Here is a 23,818-nt window from a genome sequence, read left to right on the forward strand (position 1 = left end):
ACTTTTCCCACAATCAATATACATACAATCCATTTTTCAATATTTACAACTTACTATTGTTTACTTGTTCACTATCCAATTGGCTAAAATCTCTTTCTATATTAAGATACAATACTTTATTTTGGGGGGAAAGGGATTGTTAGTAATGGAGACTGAGAATCCAATTGCTAGCAATATACCCGACCAGGTCGACATCCTCGCGGTTCTTCCTGGAAACTATCATGGTTAATTCCTGATGAATTCATCATGATGGGCTAACTGACCTGTTTTCTGACCTCCGCCAGCATATCCCGTTAGCGCAGGCTATATGGCAGGGGTTACCATACCATTTACACCCATCAAAAAAAAATGCCCTCTAAACTAAGACAAATCCGGGGAAACTACGACGGATGGCAACCCTAGTCAGGGATATTGAACTGCAGTTACTATCCTCAACTTATAGAATAGAATTGCAAGTAGTGTTAGAACTTTTTGTTTAGTCTAACACTATGATGCGGTGTGACATCACACAGTGATTGTTGTCTAGCAATTGTTGTTGACTGTCGTTAATTATGAAATAGAAAATTGGTAGACATAAAAAAAATACTTTATTTTAAAGCGGTCATTTGTCCGCTCATGGTAGGATTAGGTATATATTAAAAGTCGGTAGATTTAGTGTTAATTCAATGATTTATCAAAGATATTATGGTATGGACCATAGAGAATTAAACGTAAATCAATTCTAGTTTAAGTTTGTAATGGTTCTTAAAACGATCATTTCGCTATAAAATCAAATTGAAATTTTAATTTTAATGAAATATACAGTAAAATCTAAACTAAGCTTTAAAATCGACTCCATTGTCAAATTTTCAATATTGACAACAGTTGTTAAGAATAAATTCCAAACATAAAAAAAAAATACTAAAACGATGCAGTACATAAATAAATAAATAAAAATTGTAAATTGCAGCGTACAGAGGCATATCACCTTAATCCTCAGGATTGGCAACGCATGAGGGGTATCATGTCTATATTATTATGTCCATAGTACTGTCCATACCTATAGTAGACGTACTAGTATAGTATTATATTATCTGTGGTAGACGGTTACCACTTTCCATCAGACGACCGTCAGTTCCTTTGCCATTCTAGGTTGCAAAAAAAAAACAATGTATAAAATATATATACAGAAATAAATAGTTAAAACAAAACAGTGGCAGACAGAATAAAATAACTAACACGAGTGACTCACGCCGATCTATATCTGGTGGCGTTCAACTTATAACAACGTTTGTAAACGGGCATTGCCTTGAAAATATTATTTAAAACAGATTCGAGCGGAAAAACGTAGCCGCGGATACGAGCATTTTTGGCATTATAATTGTATTCCTTTTGCATTTCAAAACAATTAAAAATAATAATAAATAAATTCGCCAATTCGAATATCGAATGAAATTCGAATATTAAAATTGGAATAGAAAAAAAAACGTATAAAAGTTATAAATTGTAATTCTTTTAGCATTGCATTGAAAAAGAAAATAGCAACTAAATTAATTCGTCAATTTCATTACTGACAATAATAATAATAACAATTTTGAAGTTAAAACCATTTTAAAGATCACTGAAATTCAAAATAATGTTAAATTAAAAAAAGACTAGTATAGAACTTGAATTATATTTCGAACATCCAAATCATGCAATTTATGAAAACGTATACGAAGTTTATTTAACCAAAAAGTAAAATTTAGGACTCGTAAGTATTATGTGATTTTACTTTAAAAGACGTTATGACCTAAAATGTGATAATACCAACTAAACTACATACAAAAGTTCAGACTATAACAAAAATAAACAATAGAATAGTCATATATTTGATCTATGATGTAAGAGTGGTCTCTTGGGTCTCGGCCAAATTAGTCACCTGAAATACTGACAAGTATGAGGAAATGACACAAATAAGCTACAAATGTGATGATATCTTAGTGTAGTAAAAAAAAAAAAACATACCACTTGTCTATGCAGCGATCACAAGATGTAGACTAAAATTTTATGAAATGCAAATTTGAAATGTGTCCATTCTGAAATCCTTATTCGAAAAATGCATATGTATATATTTATTACTTTTTAAAATGATAAATTTAATAGTTGTATTTGTTGTTCCGTATTTTAAGGTCATATAGCATTTCGCAAAATAATATTATTTTAAATGTTATTATTACATAAACAAGTCCATAAATCGCGTAAATCCACAGATCAACAATAAATCAGATAATATAGAACAAGGAAATGAAACCAGTCAAGAATTCATTCAAATCCTCAAAGAATAAACACCAACTTAAGTAGACCCGTCTCGTCCCTTGAAAACAATATTCTCCACACAGAATCAAAGACCATTAATGGGTTAGTAAAGATCAAGGAAAAATGGACACAACACAGACACTTTCGCGGGCCGACGAAAGCGAAATGACACGCGTCGTTCCATTTTCATAAACGCTTCCTGATCCGTTTTCACATTTCGAAATTCGAAACACTGGCTGCTGAGAAACTATTTGACATGTGCGACAGCTGTTCACGTTCTTAATTTGGAAACACTTCACGAAGAATATGTAACTGTCATAGACAATCGAATAGGAGTGTCGTAAATAAAAAGGTTATAAAAAAAAAATTAAAACCGCAATATTGCCGAGCACATAGGATGAGTCCTGTGACGGCGAGCGTCAGCCCATCAGAAGTATGGCACGACTACTGACCGGAGAGATGTATTCACATGAAAATACAATCTTTTCGAGGAAGTCACCATGTTTAATTATAGTACACTATGAAATGCTGATGTAGTACACGCCAAATCGTGAGATAATACTGCTACAGGATCGAATAAGCTTTTTTATTAGCTCTATGTATGTTTTCTCTGTAAATACAAAGTATACTGTACAATAATTCAGAAGTGTTGTCACCTCTTCCCAAAGTTTTGGCAATGCCGTGGCAACATTTACATTTGAAGATTTTTTTGTAACAATTACAGATTACGATGTTCATGCTACAATTTTACGACATATTTTCTTTGTGAAAATATTCAATACAATCTCGTAGAATGATGTTATTAATTTACCTTATAAAGTGCCACAACCTTTAAGATGTCTAGATAATACAAACTTAAATGGCTGAACCGATTTCAATGAAACTTAGTACACAGATGGGCCTACCAAATCATGAAATAATACAACATTTTATAGAGCGGGATACATTGAGTGGTCATATACTACTATTCACTATTTTGTTGGAAGAATTACTGAACCAATAAAACTTTACCATAGATAATAGAGTTTTGTGGGTTCACAGATAAGATAGGGGCAATTTAGCGTAAAGGGAGTGCCCTTGATGGAATGTCTGTGATAAATGACGTCGGTACGTGGGTGGTAGTTATATCGTTAAGTGGTTTGTCAAATAAAACTTGGGTTCCAATAGCGGGTGAGGCAGTTTAATTATATATATATTCTTTATTGCACTTGTAAATTACAATGTTAATGCATTTATAAATATTGTGAGCAAGGGTGGACTTATCTCTGACAGAGATCTCTTCCAGTCAACCCAATGCAGTTAGAAAACATGTTGCTAGCGGGTAGCTGAAGTGCTACAACTATTAATATTTAATGTACATAAACAAATATACAGTTAAATAAAATATTAAGATACATAATAAAATATTACATAAATACATATACAATATACAGTGGATGTTAAAATAAATGAATATTTGAATAGAAATTTAGTTCAATGATTTCAAAGTTTGACAGTTCAATTATAAAAATAAATAAATTATGACTCAAAGGAAAGAAAATGTAACTTCAACCTTTTCTTGAAAGAGGTAATTGAAGGGCTCTCTTGTATGTGGGAAGGGAGTTTGTTCCATAATTGGGCAGCTCGATACGAGAAAGAGTTGCCCATAAAATGTGTTCTACACAAAGGTAGGTCGAGAATCCTGGACTGAACTTGACAGGAGCGTTTAGGACGGATTGGTGGTGGTAATAATTTAAATCGAGAGCGGAGGTACGAAGGAGAATTGGGGTTATTAAGTATGTTATAAAGGAAAGAAAGGATGTGCATATCACGTCGAAGTCGGATAGGAAGCCACTTTAACTGGTTGCGAAAGGCAGAAACGTGATCATATTTACGAAGACCAAAGATGAACCTAATGGCCAGATTTTGTAATCGTTCCAGCTTGTTTAGAAGCTCCTCAGTCACATCCAAAAAACAGACGTCGGCATAGTCAAGTATTGGGAGTAGTAGAGATTGTGCGAGCATGATTTTAGTATTTACTGGGAGAAAGTATTGAAGTCGCTTGAGAGAGTGAAATGTAAAGTGCATGCGTCTACTGAGCTCATTTATATGACATGTCCAAGATAGAGTGCCGTCCATTATGATACCAAGGTTCTTAACCTTCTCGCTATATGCCACTGGAACTCCATCGTAGTAAAGTGGCGGTATCCCGGTCCAATTCAACCTGCATCGCATCCTGCTGCTGCCAATAATGATAGCTTAATATACTGTCTCACCCTGGTTAGGGTTCAATTCCTACACAATATACATATTTATGTTTGTTTTGTCGATGGATAAAAATGGAATGATAACCCCGCCTGTGGTTTGTACTAATATCCTTTAGAAGTAATACCAAAAATCTTTGAACAATCATCAGCGTCATATGCCTCCCCCATGGGGGGGAGGGTTGTCAATGGTAGCCACGCTTGGCAAGCGGATTAGCAACCGCAGTTAGACTTTGGAGATGTTTTAAGAGGGACGCTGCTGTCCTTCCCTCGCCTTCCCTTCGTCGCCACTTACGACACCCACGGGAAAGGAAGGGGTGGCCTATTCTATGCCGGGACCACACTTTGAACAATAATATTAATAATTTAAAAAAAAGGAGATCCTCAATTCGGTTGTATTATTTTTTATGTTTGTCACTCCATAACTCCGTCAGTTGTGAATCGATTTGGAAAACTCTTTTTTATCTGTACATACAGATTCGTGTATTTACATTATTGTTACCGTTACCGTTCCTGCACTGGATTACCCAAATTATTGTCTCTCTAACTACACTGGGTTGGTTGGAAGAGATCTCTTTCAGAGATAAGTCCTCCCTTACTAACAAGTTGTTAAACTAATCGTCGTATGTATTGTTTAAGTGCAATAAAGAATATATATATATTGATAATGATAGTTTTTACATCAAAATAACCGGTTTTGTCACAAATGAAATCAATTTTTTTTTTATGGGACACTATCTTTTTTTTTTTATACCACTGAGGTGGCAAACAAGCATACGGCTCACCTGATGGTAAGCGGTTACCGTAGCCTATAAACGCCTGCAATACCAGAGGTATTACGCGCGCGCTGCCGACCCTGAAGAAACCTCTTTACCCCCCTTTTAAAGAACCCCATGCTGTAGTCTCTTGGGAAAACCTCGGCAGGGAGCTCATTCTTTATAGAAGTCTCAATATGACCGGATCAAAACGTACTCTGAGAAATATCTCTAGCTACATCTTAAAACAATACCCTTTCTTTGCCTGCGGCAGTCGGCTAAAAGTCGTAATCGTCACGTAAGTAGTAAGATCGTAAGCTATCAAGCGGCTTCGACCCTCTTTCATGAGCATTCACGATATTGCGAAACGAGATCAAGGTTAGACTTAGGCAAAACATCTAGATTTTATTGAAATTTACATTTTTTATACAACTTAGAATGGCCGATAAGCTGATGAAGTAAAGGGTGAGGGGTGCAGGAGGAATTGTGAATAAAGGTGTCTAACAGACCCATCGCTAGCAATATGTTCTATCATGTCGACCTCCATACGGTTTCCAATGGGAACCATTGTGGTTAATTCTTGTAAAATGCATCACAGTGGGCCAACTGACCTGTACTGTATTCTTCCTACTTATCATCCCTGACTGGTGCCCAGTCAATATACGTTATATTGACAGTGCAGGCGGAGTGACCATACCAGGCTCGTACTCGCGTCGCAGCCGCTCATGACTAAGGATCACGAATTGATTCCGAAACTAGACGAGCTTCTTCGATCCAATTACACGTAATTAAACCGGGAGATATTACATTAAAATAAAATGTGTTTACCAATAAAAATTTTCATCCATTAAAAAAAAATGAGCTTACATAAACGAAACGAGTGTGGCAATTCTTATTATTCATAGACACATTTACCAGAGGGAGACTTTGTACAAAAGTCAATTGCTTGGGTACCTCTATCCCATTCGTATTTCTACCGTGAAGCACTTGTATGGCTGTGTTTCGGTTTGAATGATATGGCATGAATAATGACCTTCATTTGATTCCTGCGAGACTGTGCATTTGGGTCGCCAGTTTTCTCAAGGAACGTAGCATTAAAGTCGTAGTCGACGGAGCATGCTCTGATTTAAAACCTTTGAATGCTGGTGTCCCGCAAGGCTGTGTACTATCTCCGACTCTGTTTCTTCTGCATATCAATGATATGTTACAGATAAGTAATATTCATTGCTATGCAGACGACAGTACAGGAGATACATTATATACCGGTCAGGCAAAGATCTCGCGGGCACATACCGATGAGTGCCGGAATAGATGAAAAAATATCCATCAAGTTTCGATCTGGGGTGAACAAAATCTTGTCCAATTTAACCCCAAAAAGACACAAGTCTGCGCGTTTACCACAAAAAAGATTTTCATCCATTAAAAAAAAAGAATGGGCGTTGATATATCTTGCGACGTCCAGTTTTGCGGTCATCTGGAGGAGAAGGCTAAGATAGCTTCCAAAAAGTTAGGAGTACTCAATAGGGTGAGACGATTTCATACCGCCTGAAATTATATAAAGCCCAAGTCAGGCCGCATATGGAATACTGTTCTCACCTGTGGTACCAACTCCTTCCGTTAGACCGCATTCAAAGTTCGAATTATCGATAGTCAACGCCATTTACCACTGAAACTGCGGAGATGTTGCATCTTTTGTACGAATTTATCATGGGGAGTGTTCTGAGGAATTGTTCGATACCTGCTGCTGATTTTCACCACCGTACAACCCGCCACAAACTAAAGTTTCATCCCAATCATCTGGACGAGTGGCGGCACTTTCTTCCACGCACAACCATTCTTTGGAATCAACTTCCAGCAGCAGTATTTCCGAACCGATACGACAACATAACCTTCAAGAAAAGAGTATATTCCTTTTTAAAAGGCCGGCAGCACACCTGCAATGCCGCTGGTTTTGTGATCATCGGTAGTATAACAGGTGAGCCGCACACTGGGTACAGAGAATAACACCTGAGTCCTCAGGAAAGACGAAAAACTCTGTTATGTCCATGGTATTGCTCGTGTCTATAGGCGACGGTTACCACTTTCCATCAGATGGGCCGTCAGCTTGTTTGCCATTCTAAGTCGTATAAAAAAAACACTATATTTTTCGCTCCAAAATATTATAGTAGAAAACACAATAAACACAAGTAAATATGATTCTATAACAAGATTGCATTTCACAAAAGAATCGATTTCAATTGTAGCAAAACCAGTTATTTTGATTTAAAAAAAGACTTAACCGATTTTGATAAAATTTCTATAGGATCATATTGTAAACTAGTGGCCCGTCCCGGCGTCGCACGGGTGGACATTTTTACATTTTAAAAAGTCTGCACACGCGTCAGCTTAAAAATGGACCGTTTTTAATATGATCGTAGCGTGATGAAAAGTGTACTATAATCTGCCCAGGAGTATGAAGAATAATTGTACCAAGTTTCGTTAAAATCCGTCGATCGTTTTGTTTCTATAACGAACATACAGACAGACAGACAGACAGAAATTTTACTGATTGTATTTTTGGCATCAGTATCGATCACTAATCACCTGCTGATAGTTATTTTGTAAATATATCTCATGTACATAATTGACCTCTCTACAGATTTATTATAAATATAGATAGATATATCTTTTCAGATAGAAAAAGAATGTTCTAAATCAGTTTTTAAATAACGGAGTTATTATTTATTAATTTTAGACAACTTGGGTCCATTTTTGTTAGCAAGTGTACTTAAAAACTATGTAAGGAGGTGATAGACATAAAAAAAATAAAGAACTGAACTGAGAGCCTTTGCCTTACATACATACAAACTATATGGGATAAAGAAGGATATAAGCTACTTTTTATCAATCAGGGAACGTATCCCGGTCACTCAGACAAAGTTACAGGAAAAAAAACTAGTTCTGTATAAATCTCACGTCACCACGCTTTACCATTTCACAAACGTCTCTGACGATGTCGCTCGCATCTGATAGTCGCACCAAAATATAACAGCCAAGCACTTCGAAAATAAACTAAAGCCATAAACGCGTCCAAGAACTCCAGCAGTTATTTATGGCAGAAGAAAAATTATGAGGTGTCACAAGTCTTCATTGTTTAAAGAATGGCAACACTAGCCCCTTTTTTTGTTAAAAATTTCGTGAACACGCATTATTTATTATTTAAGGAACACCAACAGCATATTGCATTATAACATATAGGTATAACAAACATTAAATATAATACAATATTAATGCACATGCCTATTATAGGTATTCACAGCATTCACTTTAACATAGTTATACAGTGCGAGACAATGAAGTAACAATTATAATGAATTAAATAACACTAGACTGCAAATATTTCAAATGTTGCGTTATTAGTTATAAAGATAAACATGTAACCTAAGTCGTGAGCGATATCAGAAAATACGATATAAGTGAATTCAATTAAAAAAATATTGAAACATTATATTTTAATGTAATAACTACCGGTTTCACTTACGTCTAATTAGACCGAAAAAGCTCGACTAGTTTCGGGATCGATTCGTGATCCTTAATCATGAGCAGCTGTGACGCGAGCGCTCGTTTACATTGTACATTAAAAACTAACCCTCTTATTCATAAAAACGTCAAACCTCTCATAAGCCTAGCTGAATGAACTGTTTTTGTATCTATGGACTAGTTTTTTTTTTTTTGACGGGTGAAAATGGTATGGTATTTGGATGGATTTATTTAAACAATGTTGCGTCTCTGGACGACAAATAAATCTGCACATTAAATAAAATTGTTTACGCGCCAAATAAAACTGTTTACGCGCCAAATTGAAATGTTTACGCGCCAAATAAAATTGTTTGCGCGAGCACTTGGACAGTTGAATAAATATTGAGGGTTTCTATATGATATGTTTTTATACAACTCTGAATGACGAATAAGTTGACCGTGATGGGAAATAATAACGGTGGCAACCGTGTCATTATGTACTGCCGTTCCTGAGGATAAAGCTGTTTTTTTAAAGGGTAAGAATGGAATGGTAACCCCGCCTGCGCTAACGGGATACGCTGGCGGAGCACCAGTGAAGGGTGATAGGTGAGAATGAAAACAGGCCAGTTTGCCCATCATGATTAATTCATCAGGAATTAACCATGATAGTTTCCAGGGAGAAGCGCGAGGAGGTCGACCTGGTTGGGTATATTGCTAGCAATGGGATTCTCAGTCTCCATTACTAACAATCCCTTTCCCCCCTCTATGGACTAGTAAAAAAAGTAGCTAAAAATAGCTTATGTCCTTGAACCGATCTTGATAAAATAATTATGGGACCGATCTGTACATATATCCTTTCAAATGAGAAGAGAAATTTCCAAATCCGTTTACAACTGACGTAGTTAGAAGGTTAGGAACATATCAGTGGGAGACTTTGTACAAAAGTCGATTGTTTGGGTACCTCTGTCTCATTCGTGTTTCTACCGTGAAGCAGTTGTGTTTGCATGGCTGTATTTCGGTTTGAAGGGTGGGATATGGCGTGAATTTACTGGGTACGGAGGAATAACACCTGAGTCCACAGGAATGGCAACGCATAGGGGGTATCATGGGCGAAACAGTATATTCTGTTATGTCCATGCTACTACTCATGTCTATAGGCGACGGTTACCACTTTCCATCAGGTGGGCCGTCAGCTTGTTTGCCATTCTAAGTTGTATAAAAAAAAATACAACCGAATTGAGAACCTCCTTTTTTAAGTCGGTTGAAAACAGCGAAGACAGGTTTGTGGTGGCTGATGACCATACATACAATACCTGTGCCTCCAGACACCACTGACCTGGCTGGACACCATACGGAAGTTAGTAAGTCTGGTGATTCTTATTATTCATCATTATCAGGAATAGTAACGCATGAAGAGTACTATGGGCATTTTGTAATATTCATGGTGCTATTACGGCTTCCCATCAGGATAGCCATCAGCTAATTCGCCATTCCAAGTACTATAAAAATAAACTTAAAATGGTCCGAGCCTACTATAGAATAGACACTCCTAATACTTAAGATATTTTATCGTCTATGCGCTGGATGCGTCTGCAGTTTTTTTTTGTGCAATGTTGGAGCAAAGCCAAATAGAGTTGGGAGCGATGACCGATGCGTTTTTGCTTTTTTTGTGTTGATATCTGGCATAGACACGCGATCGCGCACTCGTATAAATGGCGGACAGATTCACAGAATCATGTCTAAAGTATAATTTTGTATTTGACAATTAGGCTATTTTTCTCGAAAAAAAAAAACTAATTTAAATCGTGAACATAGAGATGATGCACGACATTTTTTTAAACACATTAAATTTGAATTTATTGATAATATTTGAATTTAGAACGTGGAATCGTATGTCTTCAAGTAAACTTCAACAGTTTTTTGTTTCTCTAAAAAGGCAGCTTTGATCGTTGCAACATTATCGTGGGACCTACACGAGAGTAAACTCCGTCGATTGCAACAAGAATAACAAAATCGATTCAAAATTAGCATATATGTAATAGCAGTCCGTAAGAAATATTATTAGGTACATCGATAAGAATAAGAGAAACTAAAAGAATTTAACAAAATCGATTCAAAATCCCCAATATGCATATATTTATTTTTTTTTTTTTATAACACAGGGGGCAAACGAGCATGCCGTTCACCTGATGGTAAGTGACTATCGCCGTCCATGAGCACCCGCAACATCAAGCGTATTCCAGGATTGCTGCCGACCTTCTAAAGAGGAATATGCTCTTTTCTTGAAGGTTACGATATAGTATCGGTTCGAAAATATTGCTGCTGGAAATTGATTTCAAAGCGTGATTGTGCATGGAAGAAAGTGCTTAGAAAAACGCACGGTGGAGGACCGCTACTCATCCAAGTGGTTGGGATGGAATTTTAGTTTTTGGCGGGTTGTATTGTGGTAAAAATTAACAGCACGTATCAATCCAAACAATTTTAGAACACTCCCCATGATATAAATATGCAACGTCTTTAAGCAATTTCACTCCTATTCTTACCCATAGGTTATTTTATATAGTCATGAACATTTTACGCCTCGTGCATAGAATTTCTCGTAATCCAAACCACAAAAACAACACTTGGATATATAAAATACATACGATATGTTACACCGACCGCAAGATCGTATCAAGTTTGTAAACAAATATTTCAAATACCAGATTTCGAATCAAAGACAATTATTTACAACACGCATAGATATCGCAGCACTGGCCAGAAACAAAACAAAGTAAAAAAAAAAAATATAACAACAACGCGTATTATTCGAAATTTCAGCGTTTCGACGAACGATGCGTTCGCTCCATTCCGTACAGTACACTGCATAAAAAATCATGGCGGGAAATTATGACAGGTTATAAAAGGTAACGTATTATATGATTTCTATTAGGATTCACACTGTGTCTTGGCCAAAATGGACCGCCTATGCTATGGCGGAATTAATAAGGCAAAGGCACCACATCGAAAGGGGTCAATGGATAAATAATTGAGTTGTTAATTAGACGACTTAGTGCAATGTCATGTAAAAACTTTACTCAATATATAAACTATTGATTCAATACTGAACTCTATTATAAAGACAGTAAGAACATACATAGATACAAGCGATGTTATTTTTTATTTGATTTTTTTTTTTGAGCCTACAAACCTTTTATGTTGGTTTTGCTTTTCTTAAAAATACAATGCAGCTTTTGACAATTGGAACATGCTACTTTCTACCGTAATTTGGTACCTACATATGATCAGTTCAGCGATAACAACACACAACTAAAATACGCCATAAAGAGTATGGAAACTAAGTGTGCGAGATTTTTTTATGCAACTTAGAATGACAAACAAGCTGACAATGGAAAGTGGTAACCGTCGACTATAGATATAAACAGTATCGTAAACATAATAACGTCTAGTGTATGTAGCATGTGCCTAGTGTAGCCCATGACACTTTTGATGCTTTACCATTCCTGACGACTTAGGTGTTATTCCTCTATACCCTGTAAATTCACTGCCATATCCCACCCTTCAAACCGGAACATAGCCATGCAAACAACCGTTTTACGGTACAAATACGAATTAGGCAGAGGTGCCTAAGCAAATGACTTTTGTACAAAATCTCCCTTTGGTAATATATGTTACCTATAGCAAACTCTATTTTGCAATAACCTTTTTAATATACCTGTAGCCTCTAAAATACTGTTTCGTCATTCATTAATATTTTACAGGATACTAAGGTATAACAGCTTTGTCCGGGGGGAGAGAGATAGTAATGAAAACTGAGAATCTCATTGCTAGCAATATACCAAACCAGGTCGACCTCCTTGCGGTTCTCCCTGGAAACTATCATGGTTAATTCCTGATGAATTCATCATGATGGGCTAACTGGCCTGTTTTCATTCTCATCTATCATCCTTCACTGGTGCCCCGCCAGCGAATACCGATAGCGCAAGCGGGATTACCATTCCATTCTCACCCTTCAAAAAAAACAGCTTTATCCTCAGGAACGGCAATACATAATGACATGGTTGCCACCGTTATTATTTCCCATCACGGTCAACTTATTCGTCATTCAGAGTTGTATAAAAACATAGATTTCATATAGAAACTCCGAATCAATATTTATTCAACTGTCCAAGTAGACTTTTTTGAGTTTGAGGTAAAAATTTGGCGCGCAAACAATTTTATTTGGCGCGTAAACATTTCAATTTGGCGCGTAAACAGTTTTATTTGGCGCGAAAACAATTTTATTTAATGTGCAGATTTATTTGTCGTCCAGAGACGCAACATTGTTTAAATAAATCCATGACTGTGATTTGCACCTTAACCAATTCCGATAAAGTATATTTTTATAAAGAATTTATAGAAAACTCGCCGTTACCTGTGCCTTCATCGATGTGCACGATGTGTCTTCACTGACTGGCATAAAAAGCTGACTATTTTACAAAAACTATTGAATGAAAGGTACGCGAATAGGTTTTTTAATTAATAATAATAGTATGGTGATCCTGCCTGTCCTGTCAGTATACGCTGACGGTGTACCAATAAGAAATTAATTAAATACTATTCCTATACAAAATTTGACAATTGATCGAGCCATATTTCTGCTAGTGCCGTATCGACCACTCGATCACGCAAAGTCGTGGAAGAAATTAGTATAAAAACAAAAATGTCCTTTAAAAATGCATGGTATTGCGTTATAATAATTACTAATATATTACAACGCTAGATGTATCTCGGAAATTGCGCCGGAGATATGAAAAAACAGGAAACAGTCATTATCTTGTTTTGTAAGTACCAATTATGGACATACTTGTTTTCCTTCGCGACTTTATCTGTGACCGAGATATTGATTGGTCAGGATGAAACATAATTCATGTCGCGGTTTAGATGGTTTACCAGAGGGAGACTGTACAAAAGTCAATTGCTTGGGTACCTATGTCCCATTCGTGTTTCAACCGTAAAGTAGTTGTGTTTGCAATGGTTGTGTTTCGGTTTGAAGGGTGGGATATGGCGTGAATTTACTGGGTAATAACACCTGAGTCCTCAGGAATGGCAACGCATGGGGGGTATCATGGGCGAAACAGTATACTCTGTTATGTTCATGGTACTGCTCATGTCTATAGGCGACGGTTACCACTTTCCATCAGGTGGGCTGTCAGCTTGTTTGCTATTCTAAGTTGTATAAAAAAAAAGATGTTAAGGCGCTAAGAAGTATGTATGGATGGGTTATATATAGCAACATCTACATATATATATATATATATATATATATTGTAGTTACTATGTCTACATATTAGCCCAATAACAGATATCTTCTATACTTATAATAAATCTGTAGAGAGGTCAATTCTGTACATGAAATATGTTTCCAAAATAACTAGCAGCGGGTGATTAGTGATCGATTACTGAAGTACTCGATTACTCAATCAGTAAAATTTTTGCCTGTCTGTCTGTATGTTCGTCATAGAAACAAAAACTACTCGACGGATTTTAACGAAACTTGGTACAATTATTCTTCATACTCCTGGGCAGGTTATAGTATACTTTTCATCACGCTACGGTTAATAGGAGCAGAGCAGTGAAGGAAAATGTTAAAAATGTCCACCCGTGCGACGCCGGGACAGGCCGCTAGTAAACTATAAAGTGAGAATATGTCAGCAAACCTTGGAAAGATACAGCCTAAATTAGAGTTGGCAATGGGCACATGACACCTCTGGCGTTGCAGGCGTCCATATGCTACAACGACTGTTCACTATCAGACAGGCTGTATTTGCCATTTTAGTGATAAAATAATAAAAAAAAATATAAAAAAAAAAAAATAAGAAAACATAAATAACAGATGCTTTTTCCTATACATCAAGATGAAAATGTCAATGGGGCGAACACATAGTGAATGGACAAGGATACAATTAAAATTACAAGATGGAAAGAATCGTGCGGCCAAAAGAAACCGGCGAGATCTAAAAACAATGGATAGATGACATTAAGGAGATATCAGGAGAAAACTGGACCAATAAACTTTCTAAAAGTCCTTTCTATCTAAACAAATATAATTACAGATTGATCCCAATTTTGAGTTGTTTCAATAGTGGCAAAAGTAGTTATGCCGAGTTAAAAATTGAAGATTGTGGCCCACAAACAAAAACAGACTTCATTTATAACAAATCCAGTTATTTTGATTTAAAAACTAAACTACTGAATAGATTGTGATGAAATTTCTATAGGACCTGTATAGGAATCTGTAAGTATTTTTTTTTAAATAAAAAAATAATTCTCCGAATGGAAGAATTTGAGAAGAGATCATAGAAATTATGGAGTTATGAGGTAACAAACATAAAAAACATACAACTAAATTGTAGATTGTCCTTCTTTCTTAAGTCAGTTAAAAAATTAAATAACTGATTTTGGCCATAGTTGAAGCCAGCGTTTTTTTTTTTTTTAAACAAAATCTACTCATGCTGTAAAAGAACTACAGGAGTATGATTTTTTAAATTGAATTCAAATTGATATTAATATTTAACTCTTTTATATCAGTAAGCATTCAGCTGGATCCAAAAAATGCTCAAAAAATAAATAAGCTACAGTAACTAAATGAAAATAAATGGATTTAAATAATTCAAAAAAAGCATAGAAGCACATAATGTTATGTTTGGTTTAAGATATTTATTTTCTTAAAGAAAATTTGTGATGTAGTGACAAAAATTGAAAAAGGAATGTTGTGTTGGTTTGGTCATTTGGAGAGGACGGATGAAAGAAGAATTACGAAAGAGATTTATCAAGCAAGAATGTATGGAGATGTCAGTAGGAGCCCCCCTAGATGAATGTATGTTGACCAAATAGGCGACATGCTGAAGAAGGGCCAAATTAAAAGTACCCGTAACAGGCGAGCGTGTATGAAAAGATTGATGAACGTGTAGGAAGCGAAAGAGGTTTGTTTGAATCGAAGCACTTGGCATTCCATTGTTTCTGTCTACCCTAATGGGAGACAGGCATGACAGATATGTATATAAGAAAATTTATTCATTTAAATAATACATTTACATGAGATTTACAAATTTTATAAATGTTGCCGAATAAATATATTTCTCCGGTCCACATATTTCTATATTTACCTAAAAGTTAATAATACATAAAGACATTAAAAAATAATTACGGCAGCAATTAATAATTACAAAAATCAGATAATAAATAACATTCCTCATAAATTGCGTGGTGACTATGGTTACATAGTTAATAGTTAAGAATATTTGACAATTTAACTGTAAAATATTTATTTTTACCTTGATACTACCTCGTATATTACAATTTTTATGTTTTTCTATTTTATGTATCTAATTACAGCGATAAATCGAATATTTTCTAAAAAACTTATATATTAATACATAGACAAAAGACAAAAACTTATATATTTTTAATAAGGCAAAATAACCAATGCTAAAATAGAAGATATATTTAAAATTAAAAACAACTTACCGGACTAGAAAGGAGTTTCTCGATATACAAATTATCAATAAAATTCAATCACATATAAATTGTCACAAAATGTTCCACCGGCATTTATTTACAATTACAATTTATTTTTAAATAAGAAATTTTCACTAGATATCACATAAACAAATAGTTGTTTACGCTTTTCTTCAACATACTCTGAATTTCCATTTCGATTCGTCTATTCGATTTCAAAGATTGCGTCGTTCTAGTAACCTAAAGCTATGTACGCACGCATGTACAAAATGCAGTGATTGAGCAACAGCAATTCGATGACGATTTTACATTTCATTATTTAGTTTCACATCTGTCATCCAAGCTGTCATTAGGTTTTTATATTAATCTCTCATACATACAACAATATCGCTTTCTTGTGAAAATCATATCATTCAGACAATATATATAATTGGCAATATAAAAAAAAAAAAGAAAATAGCCTTTATTTTAGTGCGAGATAATACAATAATTTGCACAATATATGCTCGAAGCTGATTTGGCGGGAGTATGAAAAAATTTTTTTTTTATTATTTTTACGTTTTGAAGTGTTTTGTACCTGAATATAAGATAAATAACGAAAAATCACAAAATTGTATATTTTTCATGTAATAATGTTATAAATATTCATAACTTTAAAGTTAAAATTATATTCCAAAATAACCAGAAATATTTTGTAGTAGAATTGAAAGAAAAAAATATTAGATATAATCCAAATAACGTTCCGAATATCCCCAAATCGAAATCAGAATTATAACAAATACGTGATTATTTGTTGTTTTTACAACATTAATCCCTTACAAATTCAGATCTGTCACAGCTATACATTTACAAAATACGCATACTAGTGTATATGTGTGTTATATGTGACGTGACTTTTGAACTTATTTCGTATTTGTAGTGCTGTTAATGAAGAGTTTTTTTTAATGGGTGAAAATGGAATGATAACCTCATCTACGCTAACGAGATACGCTGGCGGAGCACCATTGAAGGGTGATCGATGAGATTGAAGACAGGCCACTTTCACAAAGAATTAACCATGATAATTTCCAGGGCGACCCGCGAAGAGATCAACCTGGCTAGGTATATTGCTAGTAATGGGATTCGGAGTCTCCATTACTAACAATTCCTTTCCCGATGTTATTGCAGAGTTATAGTGCTTTCATAAATAATTTTTTTTATAATTAAAATTTCTTGTTATAGTGGGCTTATAAAGAATTAATAATTTTTAAGATAAACACGATTAATTTTTTTAATAATTGCAAAGCAAATTAAAATATATTTACACCACTAGTTACATTCTATAAAAAATATACTACAAACGTCTCTATATTATTAAAATCACTTTAGAAATCTCAAAAATTTGCTTTGTATATTATATGACAGTTTTTAGGTACAATGCCGCTGGTGTTGTGAGTGATCATGGGCGGCGGTAGTCACTTACCATCAGGTGAGCCACATGCTCGTTTGCCCCCTGTGTTGTAAAAACAAAAAAAAACATAGAACATCTCGTTACTGGTAATTTAATAATAATTTAAACTATAGAATTGGGACATAATAGTTCAAAACTCGCTAATCGTTATCAATAAATAATGGTTCATGTGAACTTGGCTTAAATTAGGAGTACATCAAATGTCATCTTTTTTTTTTTAATTACGGTCTTAATGCTTGACGAGGTAGTATCCGTTATCTATGGCACTAATATTGTAGTACACCCATTATTATAAAGCCTCACTTCTATTGAAGTTCAATTATATTCAGTGTTTGCTTATAGTTAATTACCGGTGAATTCGTCATGATATTCCTAGATGGCTTACCTAAGAACAAGAAATTGTCTCCAAACCTCAAATATTGTTCTTTACCTATGTCAACCAAATCTTTAGACTTTTTTTAAACATAAAAACTACTTGTTCTATGCTCTCTAATCATTGCTTTCTGATAGCAATATTTGTCAAGTTTATCCGTTTTATATAAAATTGTATTGAATTTATAAAATTAAATCATCTAGTTTCACCATTTTTATGTTCTGTTTATTTATAATCATATCCCATGAAAAACAATATGCGAACACAAAATATATATAGTGTAAGCTGTAATAATAACACTATTTATTATTTTGTACATTAACAGTGTATTCATCGGGTATGTTTATTTCTGTAAGTACTTATAATAATTTTATACTAAATATCTATATTGCACATTCTATTCTAAAAGTATCTACCTAACTTGATTTCGGCCGATCTTTGTCTATACTTGTTGCGGCCCTAATCCTACCCTATTGTATATATATATTTTTTTATAATGGAATGGTAGCCTCGCCTGCCCTAACGGTATACGCTAGCGGGGCACCTGTGAGGCATGATAGGTGAGGATAAAAAGGCAGGTCAGTTAATTCTTCGTAATGAATACACCTAAAATTCAGCACGATAGTTTTCAGGGGGGACCTAATGGGCCTAGCCTAAATAGGTTGGAGGGAAGGAATTTTTAGTAATACAAACTACCAATCCCATTGCTAGCAATAAACCCTGTCAGGTCGACCTCCATGTGGTTCTCCCTGGAAACTATAGTGATTAATTCTTATTCAATTGGCCACTATGGGCCAACTGACCTGCCTTCATCCTCACCTGTCCCCCTTCACTGGTGTCCCACCAGCATATACCGACAGCGCAGGCAGGGTTACCATTCCATCTTCACCTATTAGAAAAAAAAAACTCCCGCCTGCTGCACTATTAATATATGCTAGTGGAGCACAAGTAAGTGAGGATGGAAGCAGGGCAGTTGGCCTTTCATGAATATACTATACTGGAATTAACTACAATGGTTTCCAAGGGACTCCACATGAAGGTCCACACCAGATCCCTCCTGGAAGCCATCATGGTTAATTCTCTGTAACATATTCACACCTGTTACCTTTTCATTATCATCTGGTAAAAAAAAAACCTGTTATTCTTTACTCCTATACTGTTAAAGGTATATCAATAGTGCAGGCATTCCTTTTTATTGCAATCCTATAGAAAAAATTTATGATAGGATTAGAATTAGGAGAGTTGACTTCATCCTCACCTATAATCGTTCACTTGTACACTGCCAGCATATATAGACACCACAGATGGAGTTATAGTTAATTCACATCCTTAAAAAAAATTTTTGTTTTTAGTTGAGCTGAGCAGTGCCAACTACACTAAGATGTTCTCAGGAACAGTACTGCGGGAACAGTCCGTCAACCAACTGGATATGTATGTGACAGTTGTCAAGGAAGAGGATTTTGATTTGCCATCAAACATTGCTGTGGACAGTGTTAAAAATGGTAAAGCACATACTGATCAGCGACAGGCAGTTCTACAATCTGATGAGTTACAGTATGAGACAGAAAACAATAAACAGATAGTATCGATTCAACAGAAAGACAATCAGAAGGATTCAGTAAATGTCGGGATTGTGAAGAGAGAGTATGATGATATTACAGATGTTAATGATACATTACATGATGAACAAAATGATTCACATGAGAGATTGTACGAACATCACATAATCAAAGAGGAGTTGACTATTGGCCCAACAGTTATCCAACAAGGGAGGGTGTTTGATACTGCATACCGATTGGTACATTCTGAGAATCATGAGACACAGTCTTCTCAGACAGGTAAATACTACAAAACTGTATAGTTTAATGTGTGTGTGTGCATGTGTGTGCGTGTGCATGTGCGTGTGTGTGTGTGTGTGTATAAATTAATACAAGTATGAAACATACAAAATAAATTGAAAATTTTATTTTATGATGGATAAACTCAAAAACTACTCAAATAATTTTAAAAATTATTTCATATATCTATTTCTATATTATATATACTTTTACGAATCAAGAAAGAAATAATGTTTTTATATTGATAAATAAATTATTATTATACAATGCTTACATTAAAAAATACTTAAATAAAAATATTTCTTTATTTCTACACTATATGCTGCACAAAATTGTGTAATTTTGTTATATATTTTTTTATGTTTGTTACCTCTCTAACTTCATCATTTATTGACATTAACTGATTTAGAAAATTAGGTTTTATTTGAAAATTAAAAGTCAGTGCAGCAGTTTAATTTTTGAATCAAAATAACTGGTTTTCACACGATTAGAATCTGTGATGTCTACTGACTTAAAAAAAGAAGGAGTTCCTGGATTCAGTTGTAATTTTTTGTAAAACTAATTCTCACATTGTGTAACTTAATATATATTAATTACAGATGCTCTTCTCCAATCCATGCGCCAGGTAAGGATACTGATATCGGATAAAATATACATATGTGATATATGCAAAAAAGGATTTGAATCATATAAAAAAATATTATCTCATATGTCAGTTCATATTAAAAGAAAAACATGTTCGTATAAAGTTTGTAAGAAAGAACGTCAAATGAAATCACATGTTAAAGCGAACATGCGTGCGTGTAAAAAGTTTTATATTTGTCATGTGTGTAAAAAAAGTTTTATGACACAAACATCTTTTAAAACACATATGCGTATGCATCCTGGTGAAGAAGCATACAGTTGTAATGTGTGCCAAGAAGGTTTTACTTCACAAACAAATTTGAACAAACATAAAACTATTCATGCCAGAGCAAAGCGGTATACATGTAATAAGTGTAAAATGTTTTTCCACCGTAAATTGTCTTTGAAAAAACATATGCGTTTACACACTGTGGAAAATGAATATATTTGTGATATATGTAAACAATCTTTTAAATCTAAAGCAGTATTGATAACGCATATTCGTAGTCATCCTGTTGATAACGCATACAGTTGTGATTTGTGTAAAAAAAAATTTGCATCGCGATCAGCGTTGAAGAATCATATACTGCGTCATATTGGTGTAAAGTCGTACAAGTGTAATGAGTGTGGCAAAAGTTATTTTACGGAATCATCATTAAAATCGCATACACTAATTCATACTGGCGAAAAGATTAATTGCAATATATGTAAAAAAAGTTTTAACTGTAAATCGAATATGTTAAGTCACATGCGTACGCATACTGGTAAAAATATTCACAATTGTAACGTGTGTAAAAAATCTTTTACAATGAAATCATCTGTTGTAACACATATGCGTTTTCACACTGGTGAAAAACCGTACAATTGTGATGTATGTAAAAAATGTTTCTATACAGAATCACATTTGAATAATCACAAATGTATTCATGGTGATGATAAGCCGTATAAATGCGATATGTGTAATAAATATTTTAATACAATATCAATTTTAAAAAAACACATGATTACACACTCTAATAAGAAACGATATGAATGTAACGTGTGTCAAAAGACATACTGTCGAAAATTTAATTTAACAAGACACATGCAAAACACACACTCTGTTAGAAGACAGTTGAAATGTGATTTGTGTAAAATAATGTTTCCTACAGCATCAGCATTGAAAAGCCACATGTCTAGTCATACAAATACAAAGCCATTTAGCTGCAAAGTGTGTAAAAAAACTTATTGTTACGAATCAATTTTTTTAACACACAAATGCATTCCTTTTGGTGAAAAATTGTTTAGTTGTGAAGTGTGTAAAAAAAGTTTTCGTATACAGGCTGATCTAAAAAAACATATGCTCGTTCATAGTGATACAAAGCCATATAGTTGTGATGTGTGTAAGAAATGTTTTCGCCTGAAACCAGATATGAATGTACACATGCGCATTCATACTGGTGAAAGGCCATATTGCTGTGATGTGTGTAAAAAAAGTTTTACTACTAAATCTGATCTGAAAGTACACATACATGCCCATACTGGTGAAAGGCCATACAGTTGTGAAATTTGTAAAAAATCTTTCTCTTATAAAGCATATTTGAAGAAACACATTCGTTTTCATACTGGTGATAAACGACACAAGTGTGATGTTTGTGAAAAGAGTTTTTTTGTGGGCTCAGATTTGAGAGTACACAAGCTACTTCACACTGGTGAATTGCCATACAGTTGTGATATGTGCAACAAACGTTTTAGGTCGGGTAAAAAATTGAAAGCGCACATTTTAATCCATACCCATGAGAAATCGTGTAGCTGTCTTGTGTGTGGACGGGCTTTCAGGACAATGTCATTGTTGAAATATCACATGCGTGAACATAGTGATAATAAGCCGTTTAAATGTGATGTATGCAATGAATCTTTCGTTAAAAGGTCCATTTTGATGAAACACATGTACAAAATTCATAATTACGAAAAACCGTACAATTGCGATGTGTGTAACAAAAAATTTTCCACGGTAGGTGAGTTGAATGGGCACACGATTTTTCACAGTGGTGTAAAAAGGTACGAGTGCGAAGTGTGCAAGAAGCGTTGGTCCACGTCGTCGGATTTACAAAAACACATCCGTGTTCATACTGGCGAGAAGCCGTACTGTTGTAGTGTGTGTCGGAAACGTTTCACTACGTGCTCGGCTTTGCGTAAACACGCGCGTATACACACTGGTGAAAACCCTTATAGTTGTGAGATTTGTAAAAAAACATTTTCCGTTGAGGTTGTGTTAAAAAATCACATTGCTACTCACACTGGCGTACGCCCGTACAATTGTGACACATGCAAAAAAACTTACATTACAAAATCACAATTAGACGTTCACATGCGCGTTCATACAGGTCATAATTTGTATGCTTGCGATGTATGTGAAAAAAGTTTCAAGTCGAAAAGTTACTTGAATGCACACACACGCAACCATACTGGTGAGAAACCGTTTATTTGTGATATATGTAAAAAGACATTCTCCAGCAAACAATTTATAGTACGACACATACGAACACACACTGGTGAGAAGCCGCACTGTTGTAAAATTTGTAATAAAAGTTTCGGTAGAAGATCAAGTATGAAACGACACATTATACACATTCATATTGGTGGAAAACCGTCTTAATATCAGATATTGGTACATACTTAAAAAAGAAAAGAATACATATTAAAAAAAAAAAAAAAAAACAAAGCGAAAGCACTTTAAAGAGGTAACATAAAGTAACATAAGTTGCCAGTACTTCTCACGCTAGGCAACCGTAGTGAGGCTTTCGTGATATTTTAAGGAGGCTGCTGCCCATGCCTCGGTCATTAATTCCTCTTAGTCGTCTCTTACGACACCCACGGGAAAGGAAGAGGTGAACTATTCCATTCCGGGACCACTCTGCAAATTTTTAAGTATTTTATACCTATTTTTTAAGTATTGTATATTTATATATTAAATGTTTTGTTAATTTAATTTTTATTAATAAAAATCAATTGTCCAATGTATGTAATTGTAACACTTCAGAACGCCTGCATGTTTGATTAAACCTTTTTTTTTATAATTGTCAGAACAAGATTTATATAAAAAAAAAATGTTCGAAGTCGTATGGAAATGTGAAAAATTTTGGTTAATAAATCTCCATTTAAAAATTTGTTTTTTTTTTTTTAAACGACAAAGGAGGCAACCCAGCATACAGCCCGTCTGATGGTGAACGGTCACTGTAGCTTAAGGACGCTTGCAATACCAGGGGTGTCCATTGCTG

The 23,818-nt window shown here is 34.7% G+C and overlaps 2 protein-coding genes across 7 annotated transcripts in view; one reads left to right on the forward strand and one right to left on the reverse strand.

Moving 5' to 3' along the window:
• The window catches only part of LOC113517717 (uncharacterized), a 50,123-nt gene extending 47,396 nt beyond the window's left edge, over positions 1–2,727 (reverse strand). The window contains 1 exon segment of the mRNA XM_052901142.1: positions 2,652–2,727. The gene's annotated coding sequence lies outside the window, so the exon portion shown is untranslated.
• The window catches only part of LOC113515273 (zinc finger protein 271-like), a 58,927-nt gene extending 35,220 nt beyond the window's left edge, over positions 1–23,707 (forward strand). For 3 of the 6 annotated variants that reach the window (XM_052901143.1, XM_052901146.1, XM_026899433.3), the window contains 2 exons: positions 19,449–19,934; positions 20,534–23,707. In XM_052901143.1, the coding sequence (XP_052757103.1) occupies positions 19,449–19,934; positions 20,534–23,196 (3,149 nt within the window). In that variant the 3' untranslated portion in view covers positions 23,197–23,707. Of the gene's footprint in view, positions 1–17,984; positions 18,448–18,988; positions 19,045–19,448; positions 19,935–20,533 lie in introns of those variants that run through there. The other 3 variants (XM_052901148.1, XM_052901145.1, XM_052901147.1) reach the window with 3 other exon arrangements.
• Positions 23,708–23,818: the final 111 nt, after the last annotated feature.

This window comes from Galleria mellonella, unplaced genomic scaffold (genome assembly GCF_026898425.1).
Source record: "Galleria mellonella isolate WM207_F2 unplaced genomic scaffold, CSIRO_AGI_GalMel_v1 utg746, whole genome shotgun sequence".
Taxonomy (NCBI): domain Eukaryota; kingdom Metazoa; phylum Arthropoda; class Insecta; order Lepidoptera; family Pyralidae; genus Galleria; species Galleria mellonella.